This window comes from Pituophis catenifer, unplaced genomic scaffold (assembly GCF_029215685.1).
Source record: "Pituophis catenifer annectens isolate HBS135680 unplaced genomic scaffold, rPitCat1.0.hap2 SCAF_9, whole genome shotgun sequence".
Classification (NCBI taxonomy): domain Eukaryota; kingdom Metazoa; phylum Chordata; class Lepidosauria; order Squamata; family Colubridae; genus Pituophis; species Pituophis catenifer.
In genome coordinates this window covers 26590325-26614702 of record NW_027256889.1, presented here as the reverse complement: position 1 = coordinate 26614702, position 24378 = coordinate 26590325, and the positions used below count along the sequence as shown (strand labels likewise).

General features: G+C 40.0%; 1 protein-coding gene across 3 annotated transcripts in view; it reads left to right on the top strand.

Annotated features, from left to right (window-relative positions):
- Nucleotides 1-542: 542 nt before the first annotated feature.
- The window catches only part of SPOCD1 (SPOC domain containing 1), a 41445-nt gene continuing 17609 nt past the window's right edge, over nt 543-24378 (top strand). For 2 of the 3 annotated variants that reach the window (XM_070949787.1, XM_070949789.1), the window contains exons 1-8: nt 543-891; nt 9123-9176; nt 10456-10560; nt 13241-13319; nt 15829-15952; nt 18077-18236; nt 20867-20980; nt 23217-23342. In XM_070949787.1, the coding sequence (XP_070805888.1) occupies nt 658-891; nt 9123-9176; nt 10456-10560; nt 13241-13319; nt 15829-15952; nt 18077-18236; nt 20867-20980; nt 23217-23342 (996 nt within the window). In that variant the 5' untranslated portion in view covers nt 543-657. The remainder of the gene's footprint in view (nt 892-9122; nt 9177-10455; nt 10561-13240; nt 13320-15828; nt 15953-18076; nt 18237-20866; nt 20981-23216; nt 23343-24378) is intronic. The other variant, XM_070949788.1, reaches the window with a different exon arrangement.

Genomic DNA, 24378 nt, shown 5'->3' with positions numbered 1-24378 from the left:
GATGAAGAAAGGAAAAGAAGGTTTCAAAAGGCTTCTGTTCTGATTTTTGACGCAGAAAACTTGAATACTAAATGTCTTGAACCAATTGAAAAATGTATGGAATCTGGGAGCGATGTGGTTAAAGAAACAGAGAAGGAAAGTGCCTATTATAAAACAGAAGATGGTCAAGATGTGGAAATAATGCGCTCAAGAGGTTCAAGTGAAACAACTATTACTGATGTAACCCAACCCTACAGCCTACATTCAATCTCTATCTCTGATAAAGGAGTTTTGCAGCGTAAGGAAATGATCCCTGCCTTTAGCAAGGACACCTTCTCCAAAACATCAATTAGCAGAATGATCTTGACTGATAAAAAATCTCATGAAGGAGGCAGATGCCAGGTATCCAAACTGCTCTCATCGTTCTCAGAAATCAATCTTAAGTTAGATCCAGAAACTCTAACTTCCAACAAGAGTGAAATTAAGCTGCCAATAAAGGAAATGATGGGTCTCAGTCTGAGCACATTAACTGACAAGATCTGTGAAGATCAAGTGACCCCTGAAGAGGAGGAAAGTAATAGCAGAGATAGCAGTAAAAATAGAGAGAGATTCTGGCTCCTGCTAAAAAATAATGAAATTCGATACGATGAAGCTCCGGGGTGTGTAGCTGATGAAAAAATGGCTGGATATTTGATATGTGGAGATGATGGCCTTTCAGATCACGGTGCTGAATGTTTACTATCGGATGGCAATTTAGCAAATCAGACATGTCCAGATGATAACGATGGAGCCTTCATACACACTGAGATCAAAGAAGCAACAATGCCAGTGGAAGACAAAGAAGTCTGTTTCTTCAATGATGAAGAAGAAAATATGGATTGTCCGCCAGCAGAAGAAAACATTTCTATGGGAGTATGATTATAGTTATTCTCTTTATGGAGGGTAACAATTCAATTTAGGAAAATGTCCCCTGTGCATTCTAGGCAGGGGTGAAATGCTACCGGTTCAGAGAACCAGTAGCAAAATCCCTGTGCCCCCCCCCCATGCCCAGCTGAGCCTCACGATCATCAGAGGCTTTTTTTTTTTTACTTTTAAAAGCATTTTTTCTACAACCTCTTCCGATGAAAAAATGCTTTTAAAAGTAAAAAAAAAAAGCCTCTGATGATCGCGCAGCTCAGCTGGGATCATCAGAGACTTTTCAAAGCATTTTTTTCTGCAACCTCTTGGCCAAAGAGGTGGTTAAAAAAATGCTTTGAAAAGTCTCTGACGATCCCAGCTGAGTTGCGCGATCATCAGGGGCTTTTCAAAGCATTAGAAAAAATGCTTTGAAAAGTTTTTTTTTTTTTAAAAAAGTTGGCCACGCCCACCCAGTCACATTTCCCCGCCCTTCCACCAAGCCACGCCCACAGAACCGGTAGTAACAAATTTTACATTTCACCCCTGATTCTAGGCTGCATCAAATGTGACCAGATTCTAAATCTAGGAATAGTAGTAAGACAATCTAAAAATATAAAGATAGTCTTTGACTTATGACCACAACTGGAACTAGAATTTCTCTTGCTAAGCAAGTTAAATGAGTCAGGCCCATTTTTATGATCTTTTGTTGCCGTAGTTGTTAAGTAAAATCTCTGCAGTTGTTAAGTGAACCATGTGGTCATGAATGTGGCTTTTCCCCTTGATTTTGCTTGTTGAAATCTGGCTGGGAAGGTCTGAAATGATGGTCCCAAAGGTGCTTTTCCAAAAGGCAACTATATTTTCTTGTTTTTTTCCCCTTGAAAATGTTTCGCTTCTCATCCAAAGAAGCTGCTTCAGTTCTGGTTTCTTGAATGAGAAGCAAAATGTTTTCAAGGAAAAAACCCCAAGAAGTCCAGTTGCCTTTGGGAAAACACCTTTGGGGCAACCATGACACCTGGATGATGGAGAAACTCCATTGACATCCCAAATGATTATTACACCAACCCTGGGACAATGCAGCCATTGTTCGTCCATGCTGGTTGCCAAACACCCATCCATGGGGATGGAGAGAAATAAGAATTATTCCTGTAAAAAGCATAACCTGAGTAACGCCATTTTAAATGCCATGTTTTACCTGATATAACCTGATTATATAACTTGGTAGTGAGGACATAAGAAAGGAAACTGTGTTGTTCCTGAGATGCTTGTTTTGCAGGATATATGATGCATATTTTTGAGGAAATGGATGTTCTGGTAACATTCTGAAATGAGCCTGAGGAAAAGCCTACAATTGACGATACCATTTAGCATGGAAATATCTGTGTAGGATATTTTCGAAGGGTATTGTTGGAGGGGAATTTCCAGGGCAGAACATGTGCCAAATATGTTATATAAGACCTGAAACCAATTCCTTGGTGGACCGTTTGTATCCTGTTGTATTGGGCTTCTGTATCCTGAAAACTGCATTTAACTCGTGTAACCGAAGTGGCCAGTGTTCCTTCCACCCAGGAAGGAATCCTTTTGCAAAAGTTCATAATAAATCTGCTGTTGTTTCTTGTTCATGCTCTCTGTTTCACTTATTAAATGGTAATGCTGATTTCTGCATCTGACAATTGGCGCCCGGATGGGACTTGAAGACGTCCTTCTGGAGTGGAATTTTTACCTGAGGGCCGGTGGGTACCCCCACTAATTTTAACGGTCCGGACCGGGTGGTTCTTTTCCAGAGGGAATTGTTCTTCTTTAAACTGATGTGACAGAGACCTGAACAACTGAGCAGGGAAGTCTGAGCCACGTGGGACCAGGAATACAGTGCACTGACCCAGAGTGAGTATAAGTACGGGGTACTTATGGGATGTCTCGCTGGGGTGGTCTGACTCCTTGAATGTCTGGTGCTGTGTGGCATGTTGAGATGCATTAGACGTGATTAGTACTCACGTTGAGCTTTCCTCTGTGGTTCCATCTGGGAGACTGGAGTGGCCAGAGGCTAAGCGTGTTGAGTGGATTTTTTTTAAGGGAAGAGGAGTTCAAGGAGGGAAGTATCGGCTTTAGCTATAAATAGATAAGTAACTATGGGGCCCCGATAGTTGTTAAGGATCCTGAGGAATTTACGGAGGGAAATATAGGGAAACTCCTTCTATGTCCCCCCTATCCCTTTCTCTTATAAAGAGATAAGAAATATCTGGAGGGATGATTTTGCTTTATGCTGTTATGGGTGGATGAGGCAGAAAAGAGCCTTGATAGTACAGTGGTCTACACACCCTGTTATTAACACAGCTGCCTGCAATTTCCTGCTGGTTCGAATCTCTCCAAGGCTCAAGGTTGACTCAGCCTTCCATCCTTTCTAAGGTAGGTGAAATGAGGATCCAGTTTGTGGGGGCAATAAGCTGACTTTGTATAAATATACAAAAGTATGAAGGCTATTGCTTAATGCATTGTAAGCCGCCCTGAGTCTCCGGAGAAGGGCGGCATATAAATCAAATTAAAAAAAAAAAAAAACTCTGAAAGAATGAGGGTAAAGAAGAAAAGGTTTATTGTTCTTCCTACCTGAAGTTAAATGTAAATAATTTGTCTTTGATTAATGTGATGTGATAGTGATGTGTGTGCCGGCAAATTAAGTGAACTTCTTGATTTGAGCTTGGAGCTGTGGAAAACGGGTGGTGGGCCCGAAATCATGTTTTTGATTAGAAACCACATCCTGAAGTTTTCCACTGCTTGAGGAATAAGCTATAAGATGCCCAGGATGGAAGCAAAATGGGAATCTGAAGGGATAAAACTTTCCTAGGTTTTATTCCAGGTTTGCAACTGTTGTTAAATGGTATGTATGTGTGAAGACATTTGTGTGTAATGAGAGTTGTTTAAAAAATAGAGCTCATTGGATTGTAAGAATAATAATAGTATTATTAGAATACTATAATAATAATAATACTGAGAATAATAATAAAGCTCCCTAAAATATTATGCTTACTGGTTGGCAGGGAAAAAGCATATGTGTGTGTTAGTGTACACTAAAAGATCTGATTGCAGAATAAATATGAGTGTGTGTGTGGAAAGCCCTCAGACAGGAGTGGTAAGGTGATCCTGACACTTGTGAATGCCTGTGCGCTGAACCCCCCAGAGATCTCCTTTTGTAAATAGTAAGTGGCAAGGGTTGGTTTGTTGTTGTTGTTGTTGCTGTTATGAAGGTATTAGCAAGTGTTTGAATGAGAAAGAGAGATGAGAGAGATATCCTACGAAGAAGTGGGATTAGAAAGAGATATTTACGATGTTAAATGGAGACAAGAGTAGTATCTTTCCTCCCTATATTTCCCCTTTCTTTTTGTTCTGAACAAGAGAAGTAGGAAGGGGGGGGGAGATGTGGTTTGTTTTCCCTTTTACACATTTTTTTTTCCTTTGCTGAGTTTGTTTGAGAGAAAGGAGGGGCGAATGGGTGACTTGATCCTGCAGCATTGTTTCTGACTGCATATGGCAGTTAAGCAGATATATTTCCTGTCTTGCTCTGAGTTTTGATTTTATTTCTTTTTGTGAAATGTTTGAGGTGTTTAAATGAATTTATATAATAGAGAAGTGACATTGAAAGTTTGGAACAAATATTTTTTGGAATAGAGACCCGGAGTACCTCTATTAGGTGATTTCTTTTACTTTTTGAAGGTGTTCTTTTTATCACCCTCTTTTATGTCTTTATGTCTGTGCATTTTGAATGATTTTGAATGCTGAGAAGTAGATTTCTAGGATGGCCTGGATATTGAATAGCCTGGTGTATAGCGGACTATGTTATTTTAGCTTAGTGTTACCCAGATAAGGCATGTTCCCTTAAGGGAAGAATTACTTACTGGTAGAAGGTAAAGATGGACTTTTTGGTCTGGCTAGCAAGTTACCGGTAAGTTAGTCTGTATAGATTTGTGATTTAGATTTGTGACTTGTGAATTAGATCAAGCTTTGTATTTCTCTGAAGCTTGTGGAAATGGTTTATAGAGGTGTGGTGTGATTCCTCCGAAGTGGGGAGAGTTGAGTATTTATTGATGAAAAGCTATAGGAAGTTGTTTGGAAGGAAGGTTTGAAGAGTTGAAGAAAGTAATGATACAGGCTCCAGTGTTGAGCTTGCCTGGTTTAAGAAAAATATTCCACTTGTCTGTAGCAGTGGAAGATGGTATAGCCAAAGGAGTGTTGGTTCACATGTGGGCTGGGAAGAAGAGACTTGTAATATTGGTGCACCACCCTTTTGGCTTTCTGCATCAGGTTTGTACTTTCCTGATGTGGACTACTCACCAACAATGCCCCACCAAAGGTTAATTCTCTACTCTCCTCCACTGAAGGTGCAATTGCAGCCTCAGCTTGTATACACAAGGGCTAACCTTGCACCACAAAATCCATCAATTTTGACAAAAATATTACAAGTCTCTTCTTCCCAGCCCACATGTGAACCAACATGTGAACCATGTGTAGTTACCTTGGTCACCACCTTCTTAGGAACACGATCAGTATGATATAAACTTTCATGCATCATCTCATAGTAAAACTCTGTTTTATAATTTATGTCTTTTAAATGTGCAACAGCCATAACAGTAGTTAAAACGGCCAATAGTACAAGGACCACCTATGGCATGTGCAGGGATATATGCATAAGCATACAATCCACAAAAGAGAAACCAACCTTTAGGTAAATTCAGAACCTGGCTAATAGCTTCCACTTCCTCCATTTCCAAACAGTGAAACACTTTTTCAGTAGGCACAGGAACATATATCACCTTCTCTTGTCGTTTCTCAGGGTGTTTATAAATCACACAATCATATGCTGGTAATATCGTTTTAACTTCAATCACCAGTTTCTTCTGATTAGTCCATTTAGTTGATCTTTGTGAACTCCCAAATAATGTAATAACATGTGACAAATTAAAATTATTTGGTTCTATTGTAATGCGTGGTTCCTCAAATAAAAATTTTCCTGGAACCGGCACCCCCACAAAACATGTCGCCATTATATCAGAGACAGTTGTCTCACCTCTGATACAAAAGGAAGTACTGTTTAAAGCCACCTTCATTAAATCCAGAAATACATTGCCTTCTCTCTTCCTCTGCTCAGCAATGCTTCTGGTATATCATAAAGGTGCTTTAAGATAACCAATATGCTGCAATGGTCATAAGTCTGAGGATTGATCATAAGTCACTTATTTCAGTGCTGTTGTAACTTTGAGCAGTTGCTAAACAAAAGGTCATAAGTTAAGGACTACCTTTGTACTCTCTTTCTGTGCTCCCACCTTTGGTTAACAACAGGGTATGTGTGTGTGTTTGTGTGTGTATATATTAAAAAAAGTTAAGATGGCAACATTGATCACATAATTATGGCTTCCATTTTGACTCTTGAGTTCCTTGCATATGCCCCTGGTTAACAGTTAAGTTTTAACAATCTTTTACATTATCCATTATTAGTGCCAGTATTTAAAGTCATTATTTGCTTTCCTAGGTTTTGTGAGACAATTACATTTAAATGCTTAAGATCAGTGGTGGGATTCAGATAATTTAACAACCGGTTCTCTGCCCTAAGGACTGGCTGGGTAGGTGTGGACAGGTGAGCATGTGACTGGGTGGGCATGGCCAACTCGACGTCACTCATCACACCCAGCCCTGCCTCCCAGCCACTCACCTCAAAGGCAGAGGTGGGATTCAGCCGGTTTGGACCAGTTCAGGCTAATCCCACCACTGGCTGGCCCTGCCCCCGCCCATTTTGAAGTCCACAAGTCTTAAAAGTTGCCAAGGTTGGATATCCCTGAGCTAGATGTTCTGATAGATAAGTGTTTTTCAAATTGGGCAACTTTTAAAATATGTAGACTTCAACTTCCAGAATGCTGTCCAGGCAATTCTGGAAGTCCACACATTTTAGGATTGCAAGCTTAAAAAACGCTGTCAAAAATGGGCAAATTAATACCCTTTATAGGGATCTGTGCTTTTGTCTCCTTAAAAGAAAAAACATATTACAGATTATCCTGAGTAACATATCTATGAAGGAGGACTCTAATAGAAACATGCTTTATGCATAAAAATATAGAAAGGCATCTAAGGATCACTAATCTCCCCACCTTCATGGACCATAATTTATGAGAAGAAGTTCACAATGATCTCAACAGAAGTTTTCCTCAGCTCTGCTTTGCCTGAATATGCAATATCTATGCTCTGTCATTGAGCTGTGATCATTCTGGCCCTAAAAATAGACACAAAGTTCTCTCAATCACAAGAATTGTCCTCCATTCTCTTTATTTATATTCTGGAATAGTCAGATAATGAGGAAAAGCTGAGCAGGAGAGATACATGGACAGACATTATTATTGATCTGATTTATCCTAGAATTGTTATCAATGGAAAAAAGGGACTTTTACACTGATACTTAAGATTCCTTCCCTACCCCACCCCATTACATTTGGGGGGGGGGTGTCTCTTGGTTTTTGTTCCTCCTTTCCTTGATTTCTTTCCAAAGAGTCTGCTTATTGTCCAACTAAATGTGCTAGAGACAGATGTGTGTTTTAAAGCACAACCTGTTTTACAAAGAGAGGTACTGATATGAGGAAAAGGTCCAAGTGGGTGGAAGGATTTTTGACCCTCTTTCAAGCTTATTTTTTCAGAATTGGTTCTAAAAGTTTATTAGTACAGAAATTGTAATTGGAGCAAAGAAGGAAACGGGGCTTTCAAAAGACAACATGATGGCAATTCAAGTTTTTGATGAAGTTTTCTTGTTTTCCTTCTTTTCATATCTTGGCTTTAAATCAACCCAAAGACATTACATTTGTTCAACATAATCTATATATGGGGTATGGGGATTTATATCAATTTTTTTTTCACAAAGCCTTGCTATAGTCCAAGTGTTAGTGTGCTTAATAGTGCAATTTTATACTATTTCATATGGTTGTGTAATAATCCAAATTCAGAAGGGGTGAAGACTCACTTTATGTTTGCCCTCAAATGTTTAAAAAGTTTGTGCAGAGGGGCAGGAAAAAGCACAATGGATATGAGGTACTGAGAGGTCTGAAGTGTATTCCCACACAAGCTACAAATTCCTCTTCCCCTTTCAAATCCAGATTGTTGTACAGCTTCAAGAGAGGTAATTGAAGATTTGAAATCTTCATTTTTTGGCCTATTTTTCAGGCCGTTTTCTGGGCTGTTTCATGGGTTGTTTTTTGGGCCATTTTTTGGGCTGTTTTTCAGGCTGTTTTCAGCCATTTTTCAGGCCATTTTCAGGCTGGGTTTTGGGCCATTTTTGGGCCATTTTGGATGTTCAGTAGTAGTAAATAAATAGAGAGGGAAGTTCTACCTTGTTGAGGCCTTTGACTCAATTTCCCTCTCTATTTATTTACTAATACTAAACATCCAAAACAGCCCGGAAAATGACCAAAAAACACTCCGAAAAACAGCCAGAAACAGTCTGGAAAATGGCCTGAAAAACAGGTCAAAAACAGCTGAAAAACAGGCCGAAAAATGGGTGGGGGCGGGGCCAGCCAATGGTGGGATTAGCCGGTTTGCCAAACTGGGCAGAATTTTAACAACCAGTTTGCCCAAACCGGTCCTAACTGGCTGAAGCCCACCCCTGCTTAAAATCCTAAATGCCAAAAATCGCATAAATAATAAAAGCTGGGTCTTTATCACAAAACACACTCACCAAAATATGTTAATCTTACTCATCAGCATAAACATTCTAGTACTTGTTTCTCTGTTCAGGTTTAGCCTACGTTTGGTTGGTAAAAGAGATCTCCAATGGAGAATTCAATGTGCCATTTCTTAGATGCAAATTTGAGTCCCAACTTCCAGAGAAGGGAAATTTAGTCTAGGAAATATCTTTATTTGGACCTACCCTGTTTCCCCGAAAATAAGACATCCCCAAAAATATTTAAACGCAGAGCTGGAAATCAGGTAAGATGGCAAGAGGAGCCCCATCTTGCTCCACATGCCCCAAAATAATAAGACCTCCCTGAAAATAAGGCCAAGTGCTTATTTTGGGGTTCAAAAAAATATAAGACAGGGTCTTATTTTTGGGAAAACACGGTATGCTGAATGGAATAGTCAGAAGCATGTTTGTGCTTGATTTTGATGATGGATTTGAGGGAAAAAAGATCAGGAGATGATCCTTTTGTGTAAACTGGTCACTAAAAAAGAGATAAAACTAATCTGAAAAGATAACTTAAGATTTGTATGTTCTTTCTAAGGAAGAAGAAAGCTTTCCGCTGTGTCAGTCTCGGAGCGTAAAAATGGTCCTTTACGTAAGTTCCTTTTCTTTTTGCAGCATAATAGATAGGAACTGCCTTTGATTAAACTTCTCCACTGGAGAAATTGCTCAGTGTGCAGCACAGATGTTCTTATTCCAGCTTCAAATTGCTATCTCTAGAGTGCAAATTCTGAAATTACGAGTTCCTAGTGGTCTTGGGGTTACAATGACAACAATGATCCCATCTGGAGGCAAAAGTTCCAAAACAATTTAAAGAGCCAAATGTTCACAAATAGTCCTCAGCTTATGGCTAGAATTGAGTCAGAATTACTTTTGTAAGTCATGCTGTTCATTAAGGAGATCATCACATGATCGATCCAATTTTATGATTTTTTTTGTGGTGGCTCTGTTAAGCAAATCCTTATGTATAGGATAATGTAGCTTCCCATGATCATGTTACCAAAACTTAACGATATTTTGGTCAAAACCTGGCATTTACTTCCAGTTAATGGCAAAAACATCCCATAGAGAATAATTGGAATAATTGGAAAAAGAGTCATAAAATGTGATAACCTGCTAATGGGCAGGCTCCGTTAAGGTCATAAATTGAGGACTACCTGTACTGTACATGTTATATTTATGTTATAGGTGAAAGAACAGAGAGAATTGTTAAGGGTGTTTTCATGTGTAAGCTTTGAAACAGATGAGTCTTGACATCCTTGTCTGTTAAGATTCACAGATGCAGGAAACAGGTACTTATAATAAAAATGATAAAAATCCAAAGCTACTCACCCAGGCATTTACTTCTGGATCCACTAGAACTGTTTTAAGCTTGCTGTCTAGAAACTTAAAATTTCCTCTTTCCCTAAAGTCGTATATTTACCGAGGTTTTTTTTTTTTTTTACAAAACAACATAAATTTACAATCTATAGTACTAATATATTGCCCTTTAAAATAACGTTGCTCTTTTTGTGATTATTTAGTTTTAAAATAATTCAGAAGAATTTTTTATAAGACAATTTTTACTACATAGGTAAACCACAATTGAACCCAAAATTTCTGTTGGTAAATAAGGCAGTTGTTAAATAAATTTTGCCCCATTTTATGACCTTTCTTGCCACAACTGTTAAGCGAATCACTGCTATTGTTAAGTTAATAACATGGTTGCAAAGTGAATGACTCCCCATTGACTTCGCTTGTCAGAAGGTTGCAAAAGGTGATCCCATGTCCTTGGGGCACTGCAACAGTCATAAATACAAGTCAGTTGTCAAGTGTCTGAATTTTGATCAGGCTTTTGAATTTTGATTTTGTGTGGGTTTTTTTTTTTCCTCCAGGAACTGTTTGGGTCACTAGTGAAGCTTCTTGGAAGCCCCAGTGTTAATCAGAAAAAGTCCAGATTGGGAAGACTTACAGAACTGGAGGATTCTTCAAATGCTGAGGTGAATCATTCCATAGTTTCTTTCAGTGTTGTTATTTTTCATCTTCCTTTGCAACTTCATGGAATCTATATATATATATAAAAGCAAAATACCACATACGCATCATCACAAAATCTCCAGAACTGTGAAGCCTAAAAACTTGAAATTTGCCACGTATGTTCCTCTTGGCTTCTAGGTGCTCACTAAGAAAGGATTTTTTGAAATGACCATCAGAGCATTAGTATTTCCTATATTAACACGCTCTGATGCTAAGGAGTTCTACTCCCCCTCCCCACCTGAAAACAAATCTGTTGCAAAACACAAGCAGAGGAGAGGAATTTCAGTTTCAGTTTTACTTTCACAGCAGCAAGCAGCTTTACTAGAGAACAGTTGAGCTAAGCCACAGCCAGGCTCCTTCCTGTCTCCTTCTTGCTCACACAGCAAATACTGTTTCACTTTCCAAACAGCCCTCTGATGCTAAGGAGTTCTATTCCCCCTCCCCACCTGAAAAGAAATCTGTTCCAAATGCAAAACACAAGCAGAGGAGAGGAGTTTCACTTTTACTTTCACAGCAGAAAGCAGGGGATAGGATAGGGGAGGCTTCTATGAGGCAAGCCTGAGGGAGAGAAGGGGATAGGATAGGGGAGGCTTCTGTGGGGTAAGGCTGAGGGAGAGGATGGGGAGGCTTCTGTGGGAGAGAAGGGGATAGGATAGGAGAGGCCTCTGTGCGGCAAGCCTGAGGGAGAGAAGGGGAGAGGAGAGGCCAATCGTTAATTTTCATTAATTTTCAAGCTGTGTCTATTTATCAAGTCCGATCATATAGTTTCGTAGCTGAGCATGGGTATTCAGCTAGTAATTGAATAAATGACAGAATAAAACATCTGTGAATGACGGAAGATGGAATAGAATGCATGCATCATTCAGGCAAAAAATTAATAATTTGTTCCAAGAAGAATAAATTTCCACCGAGAGCAATTGATGTTGCAGAAAAAAAGACCCCTCTCAGCAATGCAATAACTAATGTATTGATCATTTATTGGTTCATTTTTTTCCTCCTTATCTTTCTGGTGGTCTTGAATGGATTCTCAGGTTCAAAACCAGAGCATTCAGCCAAAAGAGTACTTATATAACAAAATCATTTATTTTGAACATACTTTCCAGGACTCATTGCTATGAAATAATTTTCAAAGCACAATAGCAAAATTCCCTTGCTTTGTTTCTTTTCAATATCTGAAAGTTTGATGGGTTCTTGTTTGTTGTACAACCAATATTGATTTATTTAGAAATTCCTAGTGAAGGAAAGGTTCAAAGACCCCCTTCCTGTAAAAATTTCACGTCTGCCAGAAATTTTTGTTTTTGCTTTTCAGATCTTTTGCAATCAGTTGCTAATGCATAAGTGGGGTAATGAAAACAGCTTGGCCAGTAAAACCCTCAGAAATGCTTGCTCTGATGAAACCCCAAATGTTGCCATGGGGTAAGGTGCAGGGGTGAAATCCAGCAGGTTCTGACAGGTTCTGAAGAACAAGTAGCAGAAATTTTGAGTAGTTTGGAGAACCGGCAAATGCCACTTCTGGCTGGCCCCAGAGTGCGGAGGGAATGGAGATTTTGCAGTATCCTTCCCCTGCCATGCCCACCAAGCCACACCATGCCCAGCAAGCCACGTCCACAGAACCAGTAGTAAAAAAAATTGGATTTCACCACTGCTATGAAGGTAGTTTTTGACTTCATGACCACAACTGAGGTCACCACAAGGTGACCTCATAAAAAAGGGAACTTTGGGATAGTAAATGCTAGGAATTTTTAAAATGATGATTAATTATATATTGATTTGCTGAATATAGGGGATGAAACTGGATTGGTCTTTTAGGGGATGACTTACGGGGCTTGTGAGGAAATAAATCCTTAAAAATGTACTGTTTAAGGCATGGCCTTTATACAGACCGAGTAGGAGTGATCCTCCCTTGTCCTTCTTTTGTGCAGAATAAAGTCTTTTGAAATCTCCACCTCAGTGTGTATTTCCATTAGGTGTTGCACACAGGGCAGGACCAGCCTTCTGGGGTAGTTTCATTTATTTAAAAAAAAATAGAATTGTTATTGTTTCTAAAGTAAATGCTTAACCTATGTTCTACATGGAAAATTCTGAGCTGTTTCGATATTAGATAAGCAGCTAACAATTAAATATCAGTTGACACCGCAAATAGAGGAAACACAAAGATAAAAATAGAGCCTATGCTAGGAAAAACTAGGTTATGGTTAAACTGTTAAACTGGAGATAGGACACAGGTGAGAGGGCTCTTGGGGGGAGGGAGGAGTAAGTACCATATAAGGTAGTTGTCTTTGATAGGATGCTGTGCCAAAGGGGGTGGGGGTGACCTTGTGTAAGGGAATAAAAAGCTGGTGAACACTTCATGCTGGGCCCACATTGTGTGCACCCGTATTGCAACTATGTGAATAAGTTCTTTGCTGCTTCCAAGTTACTGTCTCGAGTAGCTCCGTCTGTGAACTCGTACTGCTTCTAACAATGGCAATAGTTAAACAATCCATGGATTAATGCAACTCATTCTCCTATGCAACTGTGGCCTCCATACTAATAATGACAATATCCAATGGATAATTTAATTCGAATTCAAATCTGCAAGAGGCCATTAATTTAATCCTGGTTGTTTTCCTTGCATGATTGTCATAATTCCTGTAATGCAAGAAACGTGAAGGCAATGATACCAGGCTCTCTTCAAAGAGGAAAAAAGAAGATAGACTCTGTTTAGCAACAGAGTGTTTAGGTACGTTGCTGCTAGTTTATTTATTTATAGTATTTATAACCAGCCAAGGGATCTGGGCATCTTATAAAAAAATAAATGTGTCTTATGCTTTCAGATATCAGTTCTGACTTCAATCTTTCCCAAAGGTGCTTTTTCAAAAGGCAACTGAACTCTCTTTTTTTTTTTCCTTGAAGACATTTCATTTCTCATGCAAGAAGTTTCTTCAGTTCTGATTGAATGGTGGAGAATGGAAGCATTTTATATTCCTTGCAGTAACTTAGTGCTAGTGACCAGAGGACTGCAAGGAATATAAATCCTTTCATGCTCCACCATTCAGTCAGAACTGAAGAAGCCTCTTGAATGAGAAGCAAAAACGTCTTCAAAGAAAAGACAAAGAAAGTCCATTTGCCTTTTGAAAAAGCACCTTTGGGACAACCATGACCTGGATGACTGAGAATCTCCATAGACACTTCAGTCCTTCATATTGTAGTAGAAAGGAGACTGTTGGATAGTTGAGGGTTTGTTTATTTTATCTGTTCAGGGGCAAATTAATAGAGTGGATTAAGGTTAAGCCCATTATCAATGACTCCCAGTTCAAGGGCTGGTGACAACACTAGGAATTTTGAAATTGCATTTTGGTATGTTACCCACAACTATCATGGCTGGCTTCCAGTTTTAAAAAACGAAAAATAAAAAATTAAGGATGCTTCCCACCAATATTGCAGAATACACCATTTGGCTCCGCAGCTTATTTTTCCTGTAGTTCTCAGCAAAGAGGCAGATTTCCAAACAAAATAACCCCATTTATTTTTATTTTATAGGAATGTTATGGCCCCCACAGGCATTATTTTGAAATATGGATGATGCTAGAAGCTGGTGCTTTCGTTTATAACCTCCCCATTTCTTCCTTAATTTTGTTTACGATTATTTTTTAATTAAACATCCCGTTCCGCGCAGAGCCTGGAGGGCGCAAACGAAATTGTCTGTAGACATATTGGTGTTTTTAAAGCCTGCCCTGGGGACCTGCGTGATAAGCTTTATGATGGAGTGAGAGTTTGAACAAATGTCAGCTTGCTGTGGGCCTGTCCCCTCTATCACACTGACGATCAACTGTGAATTGTGAAATTTATTGGTCATAAAGAGCAAATAGAACCTATAAGAGCTCTCAGATTGATCCATCGCAATACAGTAATGGGATAATTTATGGGATGGGCAAGACTGTCTTGTTGGGTGGGAGAAGGTTTTTAGATGCTGGTCCAAAGTCATGATTGGCTAAGGATTAATATCTTGAAAAAATGTCTTCCTCATATACAATGTTTTACAGATTATGAGGATACACACAAACACACACACACACGTTGAGGGAGGTATTGAAGGGGCAGCTGTTGGTGAAACAGCTTCCCTGAAGAAAGAGCTATGAAGAAGATAACATCCTTCTTGCTAGAATATTTTTTGCAATGTCAGCAATAATTCAGGAGTGTTCATTATGGTCTATAAAATGTTGAAAGCCCTGATAGGCTCTGAAGAATATCTGTCATGCATTAATGGGTCATGCATTTAATGCATTTCATTCGGTTCATTCATTTTAAACTCCTCTGTTTTATTTCTAGAATCAGTTAGAAATGTATATGGAAAAATACGAAATTCTGTGTGATTTAAATTCAGGGCCGGTATCTTGTAAAAAGCATTAGTAACTGCACTGGAGGTGAATGGCAGCCTGCGAGCTTCTAAGTCAGAAAAGTTAGAATCCACATCTTCATGTCACATAGACAAAGAGAGGTGTAATTACTCCTGTTTCCCAGAGCTTGAAAGCAAAGCTTGGAATTTTCAGAAGAAAAGAGAAGTCCAGGAAAATTGAAGCGGAGAAGTGGAATTAAGAGGTGCTTCAGATAACAAGCTCAATAATTTCTGTTTTCAATCTTTTGTGATTTGGAATGTCAATTTGAATTTCTGCTCTAATCTCTTTACAGCAGTGTTTTTCAAACTTGGCAAGTTATAATAATAATAACTTTTATTTGCGGTCACAGACCAAATCTTGGCAAGTTTAAAATGTGTGGACTTCAACTCCCAGAATTCCCTGGCCAGCACGGTGTCTGAGGAATTCTGGGAGTCAATGTCCACCTATTTTAAAGATGCCAATTTGAAAAACGCGGCTTTCCAGCAAGTTCTTTTTTATTACTGGAAAACAAGTACAAAGAACTAAAGTGCCCCAACCTAATCCTCTCATTTAGTTCTGAGATTATTTTAATTTTTGAATCTGGGTTGATAATTAGAGAGAGCTTTTGAATTGGTACCTGTCTCCACACAAGATATCTCAGTTGAGGCAAATTTCATTAAACCGATTGGAAGGTTGAGAATGAAGTTTTGGTTTTTTTTGAGAAGTTAGGAGGCATTCTTCTATTTGCTAAATGCGTACATACAAATTGCCAAAGAGCGGAGCTTTTAGCAAGGAAGTAATAGGCCTTCCTCAAATTTCCTTCAGCGAATTCCTCTGTTGTATTGTCTCAAGTCTTTTCTATTATTTTAAAAGACTGCAGAACAAAAGGGAAGATAACACCAAAAAAGACTCCCAAACCAATACCTAGGTCTTGGCTCTCTCAAGAACAAAGTCGCATTAAAGTTATGGAAGCCTTGACAGAAACCCTCCAGAAAAGGTAGGTCAATATGGCTGGACATCCTTGGTATACAAGAGGACAAACTTGATGAAATTAATTTTAATTACCATTATTAATCAAATTGGGATTTCAAATTCGATAAATAATGGCATGGGACATGTGATACGAATGGATGGGGAAAAGGAATAAAGAAGGTAATAGAGATTAATATTAAATATTAACTAATTAACAAAATCTATATGAATAGTATTATATTTAGTCTTAGAGAGTTGAGCATTATTATCTTTAAGTGTTTTGAAATTAAATCTAGCTTCAAGAAACAATATCAAATAAAAGACAAGTAATAATGCATGTAGATGTATATATGTATATAATTGCACCAATGAACCGAAAATGTACCGATTGTATCACTATATGTTATAATAAAAATCAAATTAAAAAAAAAATGGCATTTAAAAATGAATTGATGTGTGGAATCAAATGCAGGACCCAAAAACCAATAATCAACGCTCACTGAAGAACTTACTTATTTAACGGTGTGCGCTGGAGATTATACTATTACTGTCTTCAAGAAAGAATTATTGTCTTAATAGAAAGAAGTCTATCAGTTGGCGATAGAAATTTTGATAAAGTTTGCTGAGAACCAGACACTTCAAAGGATACTTGAATTAGCACACATTTCCTTCTATGTTTCTATTTTGCTAATACAGTAGCACTTTACAATGGTGGCAAATTGAAGTCCCATTTGTTTTACTTACACATGTGATAGTATAAATAGCATCCCTTCTTCATGAAGATGCTTTTTGAGATAGGTTAAGAAAAGGAGGATCACCAACATTCATCTAGTATGCTTTAGAATTGAGTGGTAGCTTGAGTTGGCCTCTGCTTGATTTTATTTATTTATTTATTTATTTATTTATTTATTTATTTATTTATTTATTTATTTATTTATTTATTTATTTATTTATTTATTTATTTATTTATTTATTTATTTATTTATTTATTTATTTATGTAATTTATATGCCGCCCTTCTCCCGAAGGACTCAGGGTGGCTTACAAGAAGGAGGCCAAAAAAAATTACATAAACATCAAAGTCAATTTAAAATTAGTTAAAATTAATTAAAAATTTAATTAAAATTATTAAAAATCACCCCTACGGATTCAGCCCACTTGGTGAAAAAGCCATGTCTTCAATTTGCGGCGGAAGGAGAGGAGGTCAGGGGCTGTCCTGAGGCCAGTGGGCAGCCCATTCCAGAGGGTCGGCACTCCCACAAAGAATGCTCTCCCCCTGGGGGCCACCAGCCGACATTGTCCGGCTAAACGCACCCTGAGGAGGCCCGCTCTGTGTGAGCACACCAGATGATGGGAGGATGGCAGGAGATGATCCTGCAGGTACCCCGGGCCTAAGCCATGTAGGGCTTTATAGGTGAGCACCAGCACCTTGAAATGAACCCGAAGAACCACTGGTAGCCAGTGCAGCTCGTGCAGGAGAGATGTCGCACAGGAGTAATGAGAAGCCCCCGTAACAACCCGCACGGCCGCATTCTGGACTAACTGTAGCCTTCGGGTGCATCTCAAGGGCAGCCCCATGTAGAGGGCGTTACAGTAGTCCAACCGAGACATAACAAGGGCATGAGTGATTGTGGCAAGGGCATCCCGATCTAGGAAAGGGCGCAACTGGTGCACCAGGCGTACCTGTGCGAAGGCCCCCCTGGTCACGGCCATCAAATGATCTTCTAAAGATAGCCGTGGATCCAGGAGGACCCCCAGATTGCGGACCCTTTCTGAGGGACCTGCCCTCCCATCACAAGTGACGGGGCCACTAGATCACGAGATGCCGGTATCCATAGCCACTCAGTCTTGGATGGGTTGAGTCTGAACCTGTTTCTTCCCATCGAGGCCCGTACCGCTTCCAGGCAACGGGACATCACAGAAAGGGCATCCCCAGGGTGATCCGAGGAGATTCATAGAACTCCAGAGCAAAGATTCTTCCTTGGTGTTTTCCAGTATCTTTAAATAATGCGTTTAATTGAAAAGTCTTAAGAGAACAGCATTCTAAATGGTCTGTTTGTTAATTTTTGGTGGAAATGAAAAGAACGCATGTTATTTGGTGCGAGCGATTGACTGGTTACACCAACTTATCTCCTGCCTCTGCATTTCAGGCTGAATGATTCCGTTGACATCGATGTGCAGAAAAATATAGCATCGAAAATAGCAAAGAAAGTGGAGACAGAGATATTCAAACATTTTGGCCGTGTGGATCGGCTTTATAAAAATAAGTATCGCAGTCTGCTCTTCAATCTGAAATCAACAGACAACCAGGTCATAAATACAAAAAAAAATGCAAGCTAAGTTGCCTCATAATTCATTTCAAAACATTAAAGAGAATCTTAACTATGAAGCAAGGAACTATGGCTTTGCTTTATTACCATCCTGGGCTGTCATTCATTTTTTTTTTGTTCCATTTAAAATTACATTTAACCAGAAAGGGTACTTTTAAACTAATATCTAGTGAGCAGGATAAATTATTCTTATAAGTTATAAGAATAATCAATAATTGAGGCAAATGATAAATTATAAGATAAATTATAAATTATAAATTATTCTTGCTCAGTTTTTATTCAAAATAGTATAAAAGGAAGGCTAAGGAGGCTGTGGTTTAGGGCTTATGGCTCCTCCAAATTCTGCTAGAATTTGCATCATATAATTTGCAATTTAGGTAAGGTTTAAAATGAGCTTTTCATGCAATTCTTGGGTTTAACTCTGTACTGAGCATTTAGCAACTTCTGTGTTTAATGACTGCTCACAGATGACAGTGATGAAAAAGTAACTTTATGGCCAGTCCTTGTATTTATGACCTTTGCAAGTCTGTAAAGCAAAGAAAAGCTGAAATAGAACTATAGGCACTCTTAAAACTCTACTTAACAACTATTTTGCTTAATGACCAAGTTGTCAGTTCCAACTGTGGTTGCTAAACAAGGAGTAATGGTAATATGTAATCATCCTTGAGTTGCCAGAAAGCTGTATCAGCATGAAATTTGCTGTCACCCGTGTTGGTCCATTTGCTGCCTCTACAGGTAGTCCTCGACTTATGATCACAATTGGGACCAAAATTTCAATCTCTAAACTATGTGATCATTAAATGAGTCACACCTGGTTTTATTATCTTTTTTTTTTTGCTACAGATAAGTCAATCACATAGTTGTTAAGCAAATCTGAACTTCCATGGACTTTGCTTCTCAGAAACCATCTGGGAAGTTACAACTGGCAATCACATGATCCCAGGTGTTGCAACCTATGATCATAACATGCTTTTTGATCATGTGACTGCAGGGCCAGTTGTAATTCTTTTTTCAATGCCATTGTAACTGCAGCACTTTTCAAAGTGAGAAAACCAAAAGTAAACATGTAGTAGTACAGTCATCTGTGAGAGGGATCTTGGAGTCTTAGTGGACAACCAGTTAAATATGAGCCAGCAGTGAGCAGCGGCAGCCAAAAAAGCCAACACAATCCTAAATTGCATTAACAGAGGGATACAATCAGGATCACGTGAGGTACTAATACCACTCTATAAAGCCATAATAAAATCACACCTACAATACAGCATCCAGTTTTGGTCACTACACTATAAAAAAGATGTTGATACTCTGGAAAGAGTGCAGAGAAGAGTAACCAGAATGATTGGAGGACTGGAGACTAAAACATATGAAGAATGATTGCGGGAACAGGGCCTGGCTAGCCTAGTGAAGAGAAAGACCAGGGGAGACATGATAGCAGTGTTCCAATATTTGAGGGGCTGCCACAGAGAGGAGTGGGTCAGCCTACTTCCCAAAGCACCCAAAGGCCAGACAAGGAATAATGAATGGAAAGTGGTCAAGGAGAGATTCAACTTAGAGATAAGGAGAAATGTTCTGACATGAGATCAATCAACCAATGGAACAGAAGTTGCCTTCAGAAGTTGTGGGAGATTCATCACTGGAAGCTTTCAATCTGCCATCTGTCAGAAATGGTGTAGGGCAGGGGTGGGTTCTACTTACCTTTACTACTGGTTCACAACAGGATTGCATGCGCAAATCGCTGATGATGACATCCGGGGCTGTGGGTGGGGCCTCCCACAAGCTTTACTACCGGTTCTTGCGAACTGGGGGCAACCCACTACTGGTGTATGGTCTTCTCCTTGGGTGGGGGGTTGGACTAGATGACCTACAAGGTCCCTGTTATTCTGAGATGGGTGACATATTAATCAAATAAATACCCTATTTCCCCCAAAATAAGACACCCCCTGATAATAAGCCCAATTGGGCTTTTGAGCGCATGGCAATAAGACCAAGCGCTTATTTCAGGGTTCAAAAAAAATATAAGACAGGGTCTTATTTTGGGGGTAAACACAGTAGATAAACAAAAATAAACTTCAAACATTAAACAATCGGTTATAAGTTGAGGACTAATTACGTTGACTCACTTCCCAACCTTTCCTGGAAGGTTATATAGGTGATTGAAACAAACAAATATGACATATTTGGAGGCCATCCTTGAACAGTGTTGGAATAAGTAGCGAATATTACCTTAACATTTCTACAGCTAAGCACAACTTAGGGGTGTTTGTGGGCTGGGGGTGAGATAAAGGCAATTCACAGGACAGAAAAGACTTGCTGTCCGTGGATGGTGAAATGCAAATGGGGGCCCACCCACCAATTTGAAAGAAAGAAGTTTAGCCATTTTGAGTTGGAGAAATCTAGAGAAGGCAGTGAGAGGCCAGCTGACCCAGTCAATTTGCTAGAATATTGTATTACAGATCCTGGTTTGCAATCTATACGACTATTTGTTTCAGAGGCATTGCTGGTTTCTTGTACTCTTTCACGGAAAGGAAAATAAGGCTATTTTAGGCCAGCTATTATTGTTTTAATCACAGCTCTCGTGCAAAACATCTTTTGCTTGTGTGTTTTCCCCAGCTCTTCCACAAGTTGGTGCTTGGAAAAATCACCCCAAGGAGACTTGTTCAGATGAACTCTTTAGAGATGGCCTCCAAGGAATTAGCAGAGTGGAGAGCCAAGAAGAACAAACATGTAAGTTTAGGTCCCTCTGCCCTTATTACCATATTTTTTGGAATATAAGACACACTTATCTTTTTTGGTGAGGAAAAGAAGAAAAAGAAATCTCCCTCTGCCTCTGAGCAATTTTGCCTTGTTGTAGCAAACAGCCTGCTTTACTTTCATTTTCGTTTTCAGCATAGCTTGATTAGCATAAGGAAAAAAAAATCAGCTCCAGCAATTTACCTCTTTGCAGCAAGCAGCAGAGCCCTGCGCAAAACAGCTGAGAGCAAATCAGTTGAGAGTTGGGAGGCCAATCCAATCAACTTGTGCTAATTAGCCTGTGCTGAAGCTGAAAGGAGCTGTTTTTTCTTGTTTGCTTGCAAGGAGGTAACTGCTGCAAGGCAGAGGCCAAAGGGTGGGGGCCAGTGGGTGGGCGGGGCTACATTCGGTGTATAAGACCCACCTAAATTTTTACCCCCTTTTAGGGGGAAAAAAGGTGCGTCTTATGCTCTGAAAAATACGGTATTTGGAAGGGTAAGAATTTGCTACGGGTACAAATCCAGTCTTATTTCCTCCATCTGCAAAAGTTAATATTGGCAGCCAAGTTTGTTCATTTTAGTAAATGTATATGCCACCCATTTTATTTTCAAGGGACTCTTGCCACCAGTAGAAGGAGGAAAGTGTAGAATATGTTCACCACCTTGAGTTATTTGTGAAAAGAATAAAGGCGGGATACAAATGAATAAATAAATATAAAAATCAATACAGGTAGTCCTCGATTTACAACAGTTCATTTAGTGACCAAAGTTACAATGGCTCTGAAAAAAAGTGACCTATGACCGTTTTTCACACTTGTGACCATTGTAGCATCCCCATAGTCGCGTGATCAAAATTCAGATGCTTGGCAGTTGATTCGTACTTGCGATGGCTGTCATGTCCTTGGGTCATGTGATCATCTCTTGAGAGACTTTCTGATAAGCAAAGTCAATGGGGCAGCCAGATTCACTTAACAATTCTGTTATTAACTTAACAACTGCAGCAGGGATAGGTTCTACTTACCTTTACTACCGGTTCGCAACGGGAGCGCAGGTGCAGGAGCTTCTGCGTATGCGCAGATCATCCACGATGACGTCCAGCCGGATAGACGGAACCTCCCGCTGCTTTTACTATCGGTTCGCAAGAACCGGACCGAACCAGGAGCAACCCACCACTGCACTGCACTGATTCTCTTAACTCTGGCAAGAAAGGTCATAAAATGGGGCAAAACTCACTTAACAAATGTCTCACTTAGCAACAAAAATTTTGGGGCTCAGTTGTGGTCGTAAGCCGAGGACTACCTGTATTTCTGCAGCCACGAGCCAAAACTCCTGGAAATATTTAGTGATATAGTTGTTACGGGTGGTACTAAGAGCTTGATCCAGGTGGTTATCTACCTGCGCTTCCATCCTTCTGAAGTTGGTAAAATGAGGACCCAGATTGTTTGAGGACAATATACTGACTCTGTAAACTGCTTAGAGAGAGTTATAAAGCACTGTGAAGCGGGATCAGGGGTGAAATCCAGCAGGTTCTGTAGAACCGGTAGTGGAAATTTTGAGCAGTTCGGAGAACCAGCAAATACCACCTTTGGCTGGCCCCAGAGTGGGGTGGAAATGGAGATTTTGCAATATCCTTCCCCCAGGAGTGGGGTGGGAATGGGGATTTTGCAGTATCCTTCCCCAGGAATGGGGTGGGAATGGAGATTTTGCAGTATCCTTCCCCTGGAGTGGGTTGGGAATGCGGATTTTGCAGTATCCTTCCCCTGCCACGCCCACCAAGCCACATCATGCCCACCAAGCCACGCCCACAGAACCGGTCGTAAAAAAAATTGGATTTCACCACTGAGCGGGATATAAGTCCAAGTGTTATTGCTATTGCTATGATAATCTTTGGAGGGGTAAAAAAATCAAGGTGGATCCATTATTCATGTTTTAGTTGCTTCTGCAGGTGGGAGATAGGCGTTGACATTCATCTGTTTCACTGCTTAGTTAGATTTATGGGTCCTACTGTTGTTGGGGCTACTTCGGGTACTTTTCTTATCCTTGAGTGGTATTTTGGGGTTGTCTGATTAAGCCAAAAATGGTCAGGCTGTCACAAGCCAGCAGCTTATTTCAGAAGCCGCTGGTCTGTCACCAAACATCTTGACTCCCATATCAGATACGTACCTTTGAATGTCATGTGTGAAACGATCCTCCTCCTTGGAGACATGTCTGTGTCATTCTCATGCTTACAGGAATTGGAGATGATTGAGAAAGTGGAGCGAGAAGTGCCAAGGCATTGCTCTGAAAAGTTCACCCACAAAGGAATTGTTGAGATATACAGACAAGCAGATATAGATGTGGCATCTGAAGAAATAATTGTGAGTAGATGGTAGTGTTCAGGCCAGGGCAACCAACTGAACCTTGCTGTAGGGAATTCTCTTGAGTTTGAAGCAGGGGTGAAATCCTCCCGGTTCGGACTGGTTCGGGAGAACCGCTAAGGATTATCGGCATCAGTTCGCCGAACCGGTAGTAATTAGCCCTCCTTGGCCCCACCTACGCCCGGCCGGTCGCCATTCACCTCTTCCGGCCACTCGATATTCCACAGAATTCAATGTTCAATGCAGCAGAGAGAATGCTAACTTTTCTCCCTCCATTCAGAACAGAGCTGCTGCAGCCTGTCCCTTTTAAGGTAGTCCCCAGGAGGGAGGGGGGAGGGGGGGCAGCTAGAATGGAGCTGTTTTTGTGAAAGGCAGGAAAATGGGGAAGGGGATTTTCCTGCCTGTCATCCATTCCTCAATCTCAGCACAGGCTGAGGGAAGGATGGTAGGCAGGAATATTCCCCTCCCCATTTTCCTGCCATTCGCGACAAGGAATGGCTGGGAGGGGAGGGGCCGGTGAGGAGCCCCTCGATGTGAGTGATGTCAAGTTGGCCATGCCCACCCAGTCACATGACCTCCCCCAACAAGCCACGCCCACAGAACTGGTAGGGGAATTTTTTTAATTTCACCCTTGGTTTGCATTCATGTTATATATGGTGAAATTCTTGGGATTCTGTATAATTAGTTGTAGATAGTGGAGCTAACATCGCAAAAGGGTGTCTGGATTAGATGATTTTCCAAGTTCCTTTTTGACTCTTATCATCCTACATTACTCTACTTGGTATTAACATTTCCTTTAATTGCCATAGAAATTAACCAAATGGGTATTTCTACACTGGAAATCGAACTCTTGAGTTCTGTCTATGTTTAGATTTTTCTTAGTGACTTCCTTTCCTGATATTGTTAAAGGTAGCCCTCAATTTACAATCATTTGTAAGCTACTTTAAAACAAATGACTTACAGCTGTCCGCACGCAACAGTTGCAGCAACCCTACAGTCACCTGATCAAAATTTGAGGTTTTGGCAACCAGCGGTT